The sequence below is a fragment of the Sceloporus undulatus genome, chromosome 3 (genome assembly GCF_019175285.1).
Source record: "Sceloporus undulatus isolate JIND9_A2432 ecotype Alabama chromosome 3, SceUnd_v1.1, whole genome shotgun sequence".
Classification (NCBI taxonomy): Eukaryota; Metazoa; Chordata; class Lepidosauria; order Squamata; family Phrynosomatidae; genus Sceloporus; species Sceloporus undulatus.
In genome coordinates, this window is record NC_056524.1 from 8636254 (window position 1) to 8649612 (window position 13359).

Below are 13359 nucleotides of genomic sequence, written 5' to 3' on the forward strand. Positions count from 1 at the left end.
CAGGAAGTTAGTACATGCAGCTTTTAAACCGTGATTACACCAGGAAAGAAGCAACACACAACAACACCTCTGACACATAGCTGCTCTGTCCCTAACCCATCCCTTTTCATTGACGGGGAAAACCCATCAATAACCTAAGAAGTGCACAAGTCCCCAGGTGCAAAATGTCACTCCTGGGACAGTTGTGTGACTGCCAGTCATGTAGTGTCAGTGTCCCCATCCCTCCTCCTGCTTGCTCTTCCCAACAACCCTGATGACCTTTATTTTTTTATATTTTTCTTTCTTTTTTTAAAAATGCCAATCACGATAGTAGAGCGGAGCAAAGGAAAATGGGATTAAAAAGAACCTAAAGTGATTCTGGGCAAAGAGGCAGGGTTAAAGGACAGCCCCTATCACGATTGAGAAGAGATACAATGATGAGTTCCTTACAAGCCCCCCCCCCCCTGCCCATTTTTGTTTAGTAGTGTGACTGCTACAAGAACAGGGCTTGGGTGGTAAAGTCCTTAAAAAGGTAAAGATTAAAAACACCGAAAAATTATGACACTGAATTACAATTGGACAAATTGTATTATATAATACTGACATTTAAAGTCCTAAATAGCTTGGGACCTCAATACCCAACGAAGTGCCCCTCTATATATGCACCTGCCCAAGCTTTAAGGTTGGTTGGAGGAACCCTCCTCTGTGTCCCATCAATTAGAGCAATATTCTGTAAAAGGAGATGAGAAAGGGTCTTTGGTACTGTGCAGCTAGGGAACAATCTCCCCGTAGATGCCCAAATTGGTGCCAATATTGCTGTTGATCAGGTGTCAAGCAAAAATAAGGATGCCCACAAATGCCCTGGGGGCCTAGATGATTTTACTAAAATCCCCACATGGACATGGTTTTAGTTTGTTTTAACCCATTTTAACTCTTTTAATCTGTCTTTTAATAGTTATATTACTTAATAGGTTTTCAGCCTTTTAAATTATTTTAGTATTTATATTGCTCAAATTGGTCAGACTGGTTCTATTGTACACCACCTTGAGAACTGAACTGAAAGTAATTTAAAAGTGCATGAGTTTTTGCACCAGCAAACCCCCCCCCCTCCCTTGAGATGTTCTGGACTACAGCTACCATTGCTAATCCATGGACATAAATGTCACTGGGAGTGGAATAGAATCATAGAGTTGGAAGAAACCACAAGGGCCATCCAGTCCAACCCACTGCCATGCAGGCAGACACAATCAAAACACTCCCGATAGATGGCTATCCACTCTCTGCTGAGTAACCTCCCAAGGAGGAAACTCCACCACTCTCCAAAGAAGCTTTTACCATCAGGAAGTTCTTCCTAATGTTTAAGTGAAATGTGTTTATGCTTGTTTGTTTGTTTGTGTTGGCAAGTAGAATAAGAGAATCATAGAATCGTAGAGTTGGAAGAGACCACAAGGACCATCCAGTCCAAACCCATTCTGCCATGCAGGAACTCTCAATCAAAGCATCCCTGACAGATGGCCATCCAGTCTCTGTTTAAAGACCTCCAAGGAAGCTCCACTACACTTCGAGGGAGTGTGTTCCACTGTCGAACAGCCCTTACTGTCAGGAAGTTCCTCCTAATGTTGAGGTGGAATCTCTTTTCCTGGAGCTTGCATCCATTGCTCCGGTCCTAGTCTCTGGAGCAGCAGAAAACAAGCTTGTTCTCTCCTCAATATGCTATCCCTTCAAGTATTTAAACAGGGTTATCATATCACCTCTTAAACTTCTCTTCTCCAGACTAAACATCCCCAGCTCCCTAAGTCGTTCCTCATAGGACACGGTTTCCAGACCTTTCACCATTTTAGTCACCCTCCTTTGGACACGCTCCAGTTTTTCAATGTCCTTTTTGAATTGTGGTGCTCAGAACTGGACACAATATTCCAGGTGGGGCCTGACCAAAGCAGAATAGAGTGGGACTATTACTTCCCTTGATCTAGACACTATACTTCTATTGATGCTGCCTAAAATTGCATTGGCATTTTTAGCTGCTGCATCGCACTGTTGACTCATGTTCAACTTATGGTTTACTTGGACTCCTATATCCCTTTCACATGTAGTCTTGTTCAGCCAGGTTTCGCCCATCCTATATCTGTCCATTTCACTTTTCCGCCCTAAGTGCAGTACCTTACATTTCTCCATGTTCAATTTCATTTTGTTAGCTTTGGCCCAGCTTTCTAGTCTATTCAGGTCATCTTGAATTTTGATCCTGTCCTCTGGGGTATTAGCCACTCTTTCTAATTTGGTGTCTTCTGCAAATTTGATAACTATGCCCCCAATTCTGTCATCCAAGTCATTGATTAAGATGTTGAATAGCACTGGGACCCCACTGGTCACTTCTCTCCAGTAAGAAAAAGTATACAAAAGAAAGGAATAATGATACAGTACAAACTCATCCACGTTAGGTACCCTGACTCCAAACAGAATTGTCTATCAGCCTCATGGTCTCCACCATTAATTACATCTCTGCTGAAAAGCAGAAATCACAAAATTGCTATAATTAATTGCAACCACAATAGGTTGGCACTTGATATTTTCTTAGTTTGCTCCAAGGCATTTGGAGATGCCTCAGTTTCTACTGTAAGACCAACATATGTATTTACCTAAAGCATGTAACACAACAAAGTTTTCAGAGCACACTAGGGGCCAGAACATTCTAACCACAAGGCAGTGATGACCTGATCAGGATAGAGTTACTCCAAATACAATACAACTTTGGTTATGATGGGACTCTTGGTAACAGAGAGCATAAATGAGTAAGTATTCCTAAGCCATGGTTGAGTCAGCCAAAGGACAGGATAGATTTGGCCAGAGATAAGAACAGTAAGTGGGCATTCAAAAAGTTAGGTCTTGGTTTGTAAACCATGGTTTATAGGCAGTCACCTTTACAATGGTAAAAGACTACAATATTACACATATCTTGACAATATCATCCTGCTATTAGAGATGTAGACTAGGGTTACTTAATACATGGGCATCTATTTGGTTCTTGTTTATTGGCTCTTTTTCCATGGTCATTTGGAGAAGATGAAGTAGATCTGTCCAACAAATTCCCTTTGGCCGAACATTGAAACCTATTTAGGCCAGCATAGCACAGAAAACAAAGCTTGTTCTTGGATAATTCAACAGAGGTAGCAGAACTTCCCACCCCCAACAATAGTATTTCAATGGTATTGGACCCCCCTCCCCAGTATTTTCAAGGAATACCCAAAAAGGTCAAGGGATACTGAAGGCTAAAAGGAAAGAAAGGCTTACCGATAAAATATGCCAGCAGTATCACCAGTGCGACTGAGATGATAATGGCACTCAAGGCAGCACATTTCCAGGTACAGTACTTATAGGGCTTCTTCAGGTTAAAGGCCGGCCTAGAAAAGGTACTTCTGGGAAGGGGCCTAGGGGGAGGTGAGTACACAGTGCTGGACGTCAAGGGATATCCTGGGGATGTCGTACAAAAGAGAGGAGAGGTGCCACCAGGTTTGAAGAGGAAGTGCCTGTAGAAAGAGAGAAAGGTCATAGGTAATTGACTCTCCAACCAAACAGCAACAATGAGTATCTCAGGCAGAGTAACCTTGGTTTAAAAAAGAAAGAAAACACATAGACACACACGGCCCCATGCACTGAAGAGAAAGGATTTGTCGCAGTTCAAAGAAGGAACAAAGAATGGAAAGAGGAAGAAAAATGAAATACTTCTATTAGAAATCATAGAATTTTAGAATCACAGAGTTGGAAGGGACCTTAAGAAGCATCAAATCCAACTCCATTCTGCCATGCAGGAAGGCACAATCAAAACGCCCCCAACAGGTGGCCACCCAGCCTCTGTTTAAACACTTCCAAAGAAGGACACTATAATAAAAAGTATCACTGCAGTCCTATACATGTCTGCTCAGATGTTCAGTGGGATTTACTGCCTGATAAGCGTGTACAAGATTGCTGCCTGGAACCAGCAACAAATGCTGAAGGTAGTCACTTCTATCTCCACAAGGAAGCTGCAAGTGAAATGAGATACTTCAAGCACAGGTTATACACATGTGTACCCCCAAATGTTATCACACTCCGAAGGCACCGGTACCCTTTTATTATGGGATTTTGCTTCCATTGGTCTTTGCAGTGTTCCTGGGGCTGAACTTTATGTATTTCCTGTACATAAAATCTCCATGAAGAGAATGATAATATCAACAACTCCCCGATGTGGAAGAGGTTAGAAGGAATGGCTAGCAGCAATTATGCCATGAATTATCCCCATGAGTGGAAGTATGCATGGCAGAGAAAATGTAGCTATTTCCAACACTATGTTTTCCCCCAAAAGTGGAGCTGGGCACAATCAGTGAATAAGAGTACATCCCTACTCGCACACTCCGCTCTGGTAGCCAAAGTCTCCTCTCTCAACCCAGGATCTCCTCTGCCCCGTCCCGGATCCGTCCCTTCTCTCTTGCTGCCCCTCATTCCTGGAACTGGAACCTTCTTCCTCTGCATGCACGGCTCATCACTTCCCTAGCTTTAAGGCTGAGCTGAAAACCATATTGTTTAGGGAAGCGTTCTCAGGGAATTTGTGATTGTCATCTAGCTGTCTGACAATATTTGATGTGATGTGATTTGTTTGATATTTGATGTTTTTAATCTGTTTTTTCTTTTCTATATGGTAATTTTATCTATTCCTCTTGGGCAGGCTTTTATTTACTCCTAATTTTACCGACTTTGTACAGCGCTGTGTATAATTACAGCGCTATAGAAATAAAGTTTAATACTGTAATAATAATAATAATAATAAGAGGGGGTTGCTTACTGATTGCTTACAAATGCCAACAACATATGCCAAATTTGAAGTTGAAGGCTTTCATAGCTGGCATCTATAGTTTTCTATGGTTTTTACAGGTTGTGTGACCATATTCTGCAGGACTTTATTCTTGATATTTCACCTGCAACTGTGGCAGAGGAGATGACATGGAAGCGTGTGCAGTATATATACCCATGGGACCCTTGTTTGGGAGGAACTGTTTTTAACAGGTTAATGGTGGAGTTAGTTTGTGTGCTGTACTGTGTCTATTTCGTTGGTAATCCATTGTCTTGTGGGGGAAACCCTTTAAACCTGGGTGGTATTCATTTGCTTGTCTTGAGTCTTGATTTTGCATTTTTCAGTACTGGTAGCCAAACCTTGTTTTCTTTCAGTTTCTTCTTTTCTGTTGAAGTTGTCCAGGTGTCTGTGGATTTCTGTGGCCTCCCTGTGCATTCTGACCTGGTAAGTGTTGGCATGGTCCAGAATTTCAGTGTTTTCAAATAGCATTTTATGCCCCAGTTGGTTTATAATGTGTTCTGCTAGTGCTGATTTTTCTGGCTTGCCCATTCTGCAGTGCCTCTTATGTTGAATACTGTATTTGGTGATCCCTATGTAGACTTGTCCACAGCTGCACTGTATGTCAACATCTGGAGTTGCCAGCCACAGTTTCAGGTAAAACGTCAGGGATAAATTCTTCCAGAACACAGCCACACAGCTCGAAAAACTCACAGCAAACTATGTGCCAAATTATTTCCTTCTTCAAGTGCTCCATGCCATCCTTGCATTCATGTGACCTCCAGGTTGCTATTATCATCTCCTTGCTGAAGAAAAGATCTGGCTGGCCAATTTGAATAATCATGAAATAGTCCCAAATTGACCAGTTTCACACAAGCTAAGAGGCAAAGTTTTATGTCTTTACACAATTTGCACTGCAAAACGGCATCATGAGAACAATTTAAAAAACCCGGAATCTAGTAATAGTTTGTTACTTACTGGTATTTTGTTTTCATCCTGCCTTTATTTTTTGGGACTCAAGAGAGAAATTACAGAATTTGAAAGCCCAGAATCTGAAGCTCAGCTTCAGGAAAACTGATCCAGCCTGTGCATTCAAAATCACGGCTCCAAGAGCAGACAAGAAATAAGCTCTTTGAGACAGAATGGGTCTCATATAGTATCTGTCTGTTATTACTATGTTGAAAAGGGTGTCTCTCCCTCAGAGGCATAAAGCATTGCAATCCCTACAATCCCTGAGATATGCCAAGTTCTGTCTGCTCAGATCAAAATATTGGCCATCTTCTCTAGGTAAAGATAGATATTACAAAACAAAAGGAGGTGAAGATAATAATCACAACTGACCGAAAAGAAAATCAACACACATACACATAAAGAAGCATTTCCTCCCATAATCCACACAACAAACCTGGAAAACATAAGATTAGGACACTGAAGCCTTCTCAGAAGAAACTCAATGCAAACACGTAAAGACCTACACAACCACTACTACAGCTGGCCTCTGTGTTAGTGAAATGAATACCACGGTGTCAGGAGGGAGCCAATGAGATGCCATGAATCAGCATATTAACGAGGCTGCCATTAATATGTACAGGACAATTTATGTTCCGTATACTTAAGTTCCTCATTGTTTTTCTTAACCTCTTTTCCAGAGGTAGGAGGGCAAGTGAAAAGAGAGGAAAACAGGGACGGGATCAGGTTAGGCAAGACAAAAAGTGAATTTTTCTTTAAAAAAAAGAAAGGAAAAGAAGATAATTTATCATGCAAGGATCAGAAAATGACTAGACAATCAGAAGAGGAAAGACCATGTTAAGCGTCAACGTACCCATCATTGTAAGCACCATCATGTCGGGAAGAGGTGAGAATGTCCATCTCAATGAGGTTGTCCTGCAATGTCTCTAGGAATGTCTGCTTTGCTATGTTTCTACATACATATGGAAACATGAATGAAGCCAAGTGAGACATGCATATATGAAGTGTGACCTTATAAACCCACAATGGTTATAGTGCAGCTGTGCATGAAATTAGAACGATGGGCCACTTACTCATATGTATAGCATCTTACAACATATACATATACAGCATCTGCGGATGTTCACTGCCATATATATACACACATTTGCTATACCAATGCATACGCACAACAATATATACGTACAAGTACATGTGCTATAGTGAATAGCTAACGTTTCGCAAACTTTTGACATTCACATCTCAGTGCTGACAACCTTAAACAAATGTTGTGAATACATGGAAATTTTCGCTTTGACAGGCTAATACTGCCGAATGATGTTAACTGCACTCTGGTAACTTTAAACACTCCGTAGCGTTATTTCTTTTTGAATTTTCAAATATTCACAGAATTGATCTGGCATTACCAACAGTCACAGGGAAATGCCAACATTCATCAGATTCTGGACATATCTGTACCTACCAATGCACACTTGTTATGTGCGCATATAGCTATACATGAAAAGTAATGTTATTTGATTTTTAGTCACAATTTTATGGCATTCCTGCCAGCTTAGCTGTCCAGAGACATCATGGTTGAAACTATCTGATCTACCAGACATCTTAATTTCACACAGCAAGCATCCCTAGTAATGAGTCTGTCTCAGTGGGTGCTCCAGCGAGAAGACAGAATATGCCAGTCAATAATCTTCCTCGAAACCATGTCTTCAGAGATCCTCCGATAAGAATTCAATCAGGCTAAATCTCATTCACTGACTTCTTTTGGTTTGTTTGAGATTGCTGTTTCAAGTAGAATGGTTAACCACAATGAAAATCCCACAGTATTCTTACCTTATATCACCGGCACACATAATTTGAGAAATCTTTGCAAGTAACAATTCATTTTATTCAGAACAAAAGGTAGACAACATTATTGGACCTTATGTATCTTATCTTTAGGATAACCATCCATAAATTCACAGCAAGCTCTGATTTCCTTACAAATTCAAAGTCTGAATGAAAAACTACAGCCAACTGAAAACAAGTCAACTGCCACCTCTGGCAAGGTCAGGAGCTCTTGGATCATTCTTCTTTCATCCAAGAACTAATGTCTGCAGAATTAGGGTTATCATTTCTTATATGAGGGTAGGGTTGCAGTAGAAATATTCCTCAGAGCAATAATTTTCAAACATTCTAACTTTAGAGAACAAATATTCTGTTGTCAGAAAGCTATCGGAAAGTCTCTGTAGTCCCTTTGCACCTATTATGGGAACAAATTGATTAAATTCAATTAAATTAACAAGCTGGGGCATGTCTAGAGAAGGGTGACCAAAATGGTGAAAGGTCTGGAAATCATGCCCTACGAGTAGCGACTTAGGGAGCTGGGTAGGTTAAGCGGTGACATGACAGCTATGTTTAAAGATTTGAAAGGTTGTTATATTGAAGATGGTGCAAGATCTCTACTGCTCCAAAGACTAGGACACAGAGCAATGGGTTCAAGATACAGAAAAGAGATTCCATCTAATCTTTAAGAAGAATTTCCTGGCTTTAAGAGCTTTTTGACAGTGGAATGAATACATTGCCTCACAGTGTGGTGGAGTCTCTTTCTTTGGGGGTCTTTAAACATAGGCTGGATGGCCACCTGTCAGGGATGCTTTGGTTCTGTGTTTCTGCATGGCAAGGGGTTGGACTGCATGAACCTTGGGGTCTCTTCCAACCCTATGATTCTAAGTTTTGAATTAAATTTCCTGGCACAAGTCAAAGTGCTGGTAATCAGCCATAAAAACCTACATGGCTCAGGTCCAAGTTGTTTGAAGAGCCATATGCTCCCATATGAACCTGACCATGCTTTGAGGTCTTCTGAGGAAGCCTTTCTCTCTGTGTCTCCATCTTTAGTGAGATTTACTTGGAACAAAGGAGAGGGCACTCTAGATGGCTACTCCCAGGCTCTGGAACTCCCTTTCCAAAGAGGTAAGACTGGAACCCTCCGTACTATGTTTCTGCCAGTACATAAACCCTTTTTTATTCTCTTAATGATTTTTTTAGAGGAAAACTATGTTGGACTTTTAGTTATTCTTCTCCCCCATGTCCTGATTTATATTTTTAACTGGCTTTAATGTGATGATAGTTTAATTGCTTTTTAACTTTTGTGAGCCATGACAAAATTATTTTTTAAATCATTCAGTACAGTATTTAGTATTGTTATGTTGTTACGTGCCTTCACATCAACTCTGATTTATGGACCCCACTGTAGGGTTTTCTTGGAAAGATTTATTCAGTGTAGGATTGCCATTGCTTTCATTTTAAGCTGCCATGAAATTCCATGACTAAGTGGGGATCTGAACCCTGGCCTGCTGGAACTTTAGTCCAACAGTGAAAGCACTAACTACATCAAGGGATCTTGCAGCACCTTTGAGACTAACTGTACAAAAGAAGTTGTATCATGAGATTTTGTAGACTTGGGCTGCATCTGCACTTCAGGAATAATTCAGTTTGTCACCACTTTAACTGCCGATGCTGGACTTCTCAAAAAAAGGTTTGCTTCTTAACCTAAACAGTTGAATTTGAACCAAAACTTCTGTAGTTGGCTCTCTGTATCCACAGATTCTTTATCCATGGATTCAAGCATCCATGGGTTAAAAATATTCCAAATTATATAAATTCCAAATAGTAAACCATGATTTTGCCATTTTATATAAGGGACACCATTTTACCGTGCCAGTGTACTTAATGGGATGAGAGTATCCACAGATTTTGGTATTCATGGAGGGGCCTGGTACCAAACCCAAGTGATTATCAAGGGCCACTGTATTTAACATTTCAGGAAGAGAACAGATAAGGAAAACAGTATCCTGCAGATAATCTCGTTATTTTAAGTTTACAGGTAACGATATGGGAATCTCCAACAACAATCTCTATTTGCCAAAGAAGGTGAATTCAGGTAGCAGCTTGTATCAAAGAAACCTTAGGCTGAAGCCTGATTAAGTATGTCTGAAAATGCAAAGTGCCATTTTATTTTTTTAGGGCAAGGAGTTTCCATTTATCCTTGCAAAAGAGAGGAGTAAAAATTTCATTTGATCTCCCATATTCTCCCCCAGCCTTTGTTGGTAAAGGGAGTCTTTGACAGCCTAAACACTCTTGCTTGATCCCAGGAAGGAAAACAAGATTCATATTTCTTAGCTTTGAAGTCTTGCAGATCAACCTGCATGAGCTAAAACACAGGGCACTAAAAAAGCTGTTTAAAAGCAAACCCTGCCTTCTTCCTTGTTTTGTAGCATTTCCCAAGAATGCAAGAAGAGTCCTATGTCAGGATGAAAAGCAATAAAGGAGAGCTTTCTGATGGATAAGCCGTCAAGTGCGGTAGCAGTGAGGATATAAATACAAATTTATCAGTAGTTAAAAACCCATGTAAAATTGGTTTTTACAACGGAGCTGTGCATTTTAGTGGAAAATTGCCAATATAAAATAAGATAGGATGCTAGGTTATATAAAATATAATGCAAATATCAATAGTAGGATAAAAAAAACATGATGGGGAATTGCCACGGGGAAGAGATGGGAGGAAGGCTCAGAAAAGGAGGGGAAGGTGACAAAAAGTGCTAAGAATAATGGTTTTATTTTTGAAATTCTACCCTACCCAGAAGTCTGGTGTGTGTTTGTGTGCAAATATTTCTTCTATGTAACTTTTCAGAAATCTGTCTATTAAGAGAAGATCAGGATGTGATAAAGAGTAAGAAGTCTGATGCTAAAACCACAGCCCCATTCTGGTTGCTCCTCTTTTTCCACATCACATGCAACAGAAGGAAAATATTAAAAGATTTTTTTTGAACATACGAAAAATCTGTCGGGAACTGTAGCCGCGGAGTCTTCAAAAAAAATTTCCCCCTCCCATACAGAATGCTTGTCCTTCTAAAGATGCAGAGGCACGCATGTGCAACAAGAAGATAAGACTGGGGGAAGTTTCAAACTTGAATTATATGTGCAGTTGAAAGGAAATATTGTTAAGGCAGTGTCTAGGGAAGAATAATTCCATGGGATATCAAAGTGAGCTCTTCATATTTTCAGATAGCAAACCCTGTCCCATCAACCTAACACCTGGAGATTACTCAAGATATGGGATATGTGACTAGCAATTACAGATGGCAAGTGAAGGGCCACTTCGTTTGGACTGATCTGTTTGTTGACCAACTGACTGGCAGAATAAGGATGGGGAGTAGAGATTAAAGATATGTCTTTTTCTGAAATTTTTACTTACTTTTTTCTGAATTTCATAGATGGCACCGGATCCACCTGATCTTGGAAGGTATTCTAGTATGGCTAGAATGAAATATGCTAAAAGGTGCCCGATTTTGGAAGCTTATCAGAATCAGCCTTGGTTAGTACAGTCTGCCCTTGCCTTACACGGGGGATCTGTTCCAGACCGCCCCACGTAAGGCAAAAAGTGCATATGCTTGAGCCCCATTAGATATAATGGGGCTCGTACATGCCGTGCGGCCATGCATGTGTACCATGGGTGCACGTGCCACTCTCTCACTCTCCCGGCAGCTTCTGCGTAAGCTGGAAGCCGCCTATAACGAGCCCACGTATGGTGCAGGCTCACTGTACTTAGATGGGAGACCACCAAGGAATACCAAATGTTATAGGCTATATTTCAGAAGAAGGCAATCGCAAAGCAGCTCTGAGTATTCATTGCCTAAGAAAACCCTATTAAATTAATGGAGTCACCGTATGTCAACAGGCAACTTGAAGGTATAGACACAGACAGACAGACAAAGCAGCCAAAAATAAACTAGCTAGACACAATAGTTCTGACCTGATATGTTGCTGGTTTTAAATGATTTGTGGGCTGCAGGTTGGGAGGCAGAAGCAGTTAAATTGGTATACCCCTCCCTCATCAGAGCTCTTCAGGTGTGGCCACATACTCAATGCAAATCAGTAGCAAAATCTGATGACATTTTGCTTGATTTTAAAAGTGATGGAGTTCCTTAGAAGCAATAAAGACCAACCGGTGGCATGCAATTATCCAAAGACAGAAGGAGGTAAGAGAGATGTAGCAAGGAAACACATGGGGAACGACTAATGGAAACTGATACTAATTGACAGATATGGTGCTTTGCAAGGTCCCAGACTTGCTGGAGCAATATTTTAGGAAGAGCAAAATGCATCTTAAGACATCTTCCCCATTATATCTTAACAAGATCAGGTTATCCTGTACGGAAGGCTACAGTTATGCTGGTTGTGATAGGCACATCTGGGAAGTTAAATCTTTTCAATATATTGACTGGTTTCAGTTTTTTAAATAGGATATTGATTCATTTCACTTTAGGAGAAGGAGCTATACAGAAGAGCATACACACGCGCGAATCCATTTGGAATTTATGTTTCTCATTCCCATTTTAAATGGGGAAAATAGCCTTACAAGCTACACTAATGCCAATGATATTTTTAAACTGTGGGAAGACAACTGCAAGGCAATTTCCTCTTTTCTTCACCCAAGCAAAAAAATGCATCATGAATAAGCTATGGTATTACTGGGGGGGGGGGGGGGGAAAAAGAAGGCAAAAGAAAACTCTGTCCCCACTGGAAAGAAGATTCGATGCTCAGGAACAAAACACCAATTTTTTATGCAGTAGGTCTAAGGTTGAGTCTTCAAGACCAGAGAGACCAAGTATAGGGAAAGCATCCTCATGTCCTGTTCAGCCTGAAAAGACAACATAGGCCTACATGGAATAGCAATCTGATTGTATTCACTGTGGGTTTTTGCAGAGGGACTTAGTGCTAGGGCATACCTAAGAGCACAGGTTCAAGATCCACTATCTTTACTCTATTCTGCTTTGGTCAGGCCTCACCTGGAATACTGTATCCAGTTCTGGACAGCACAATTCAAAAAGGATGTTGACAAGCTGGTGCATGTCCAGAGGCGGACGACCAAAATGGTGAAAGGTCTGGAAACCACCAAGTCCTATAAGGAGTGGGTTAGGGAGATGGGTATGTTTAGCCTGGAGAAGAGAAGGTTAAGACATGACATGATTGCTCTGTTTAAGCATTTGAAGGGATGTCATATTGAGGATGGAGCAAGCTTGTTTTCTGCTGCTACAGAGACTAGGAAATGGAACAATGAATTGAAACTCCAGGAAAAGAGATTCCACCTAAATTCCTGACAGTAAGAGCTGTTTGATAGTGGAGCACACTGCCTTGGAGTGTGTTGGACTCTTCTTCTTTGGAAGTTTTTAAACAAAGGCTGGATGGCCATCTGTTGGGTGTGCTTTGGTTGTGTATTCTTGTATGGCAGGAGTGTTAAACTGGTTGGCCCTTGTGGTCTCCTCCAACTCTATGATTCTGTTCCACTTGAAATGTCTTCAGTAGCAGGGATGAGAAAGTTCTTACTCAGAATTTGTGGCTAGCTGCTGCCACTAAGATAACTGAGCTAGAGCAAGTGTTGTTCTCCCTGTCAGACAGCTTTGTAGGTTCATAACCCAAGTAGCAATAATAGTGGATAAATCAGATGGCCTAGCTAAGGTAATCCAAGCTTGAGCAACCTCCAAATTAGACTGCTGGGCCATGATGTCTGTGAAGCCTCTCTTGAAGAGGGTTCCTAAGCTTAAATCAGT

General features: G+C 40.9%; 1 protein-coding gene across 11 annotated transcripts in view; it reads right to left on the reverse strand.

Moving 5' to 3' along the window:
- The window catches only part of TENM4 (teneurin transmembrane protein 4), an 840211-nt gene that overhangs the window by 263987 nt on the left and 562865 nt on the right, over positions 1-13359 (reverse strand). For 7 of the 11 annotated variants that reach the window (XM_042456125.1, XM_042456124.1, XM_042456132.1 and 4 more), the window contains 2 exons: positions 6624-6722; positions 3268-3503 (listed from right to left, as the gene is read on the reverse strand). In XM_042456125.1, coding sequence (XP_042312059.1) covers positions 3268-3503; positions 6624-6722 — 335 coding nt within the window. The remainder of the gene's footprint in view (positions 1-3267; positions 3504-6623; positions 6723-13359) is intronic. The other 4 variants (XM_042456133.1, XM_042456130.1, XM_042456129.1 and 1 more) reach the window with 1 other exon arrangement.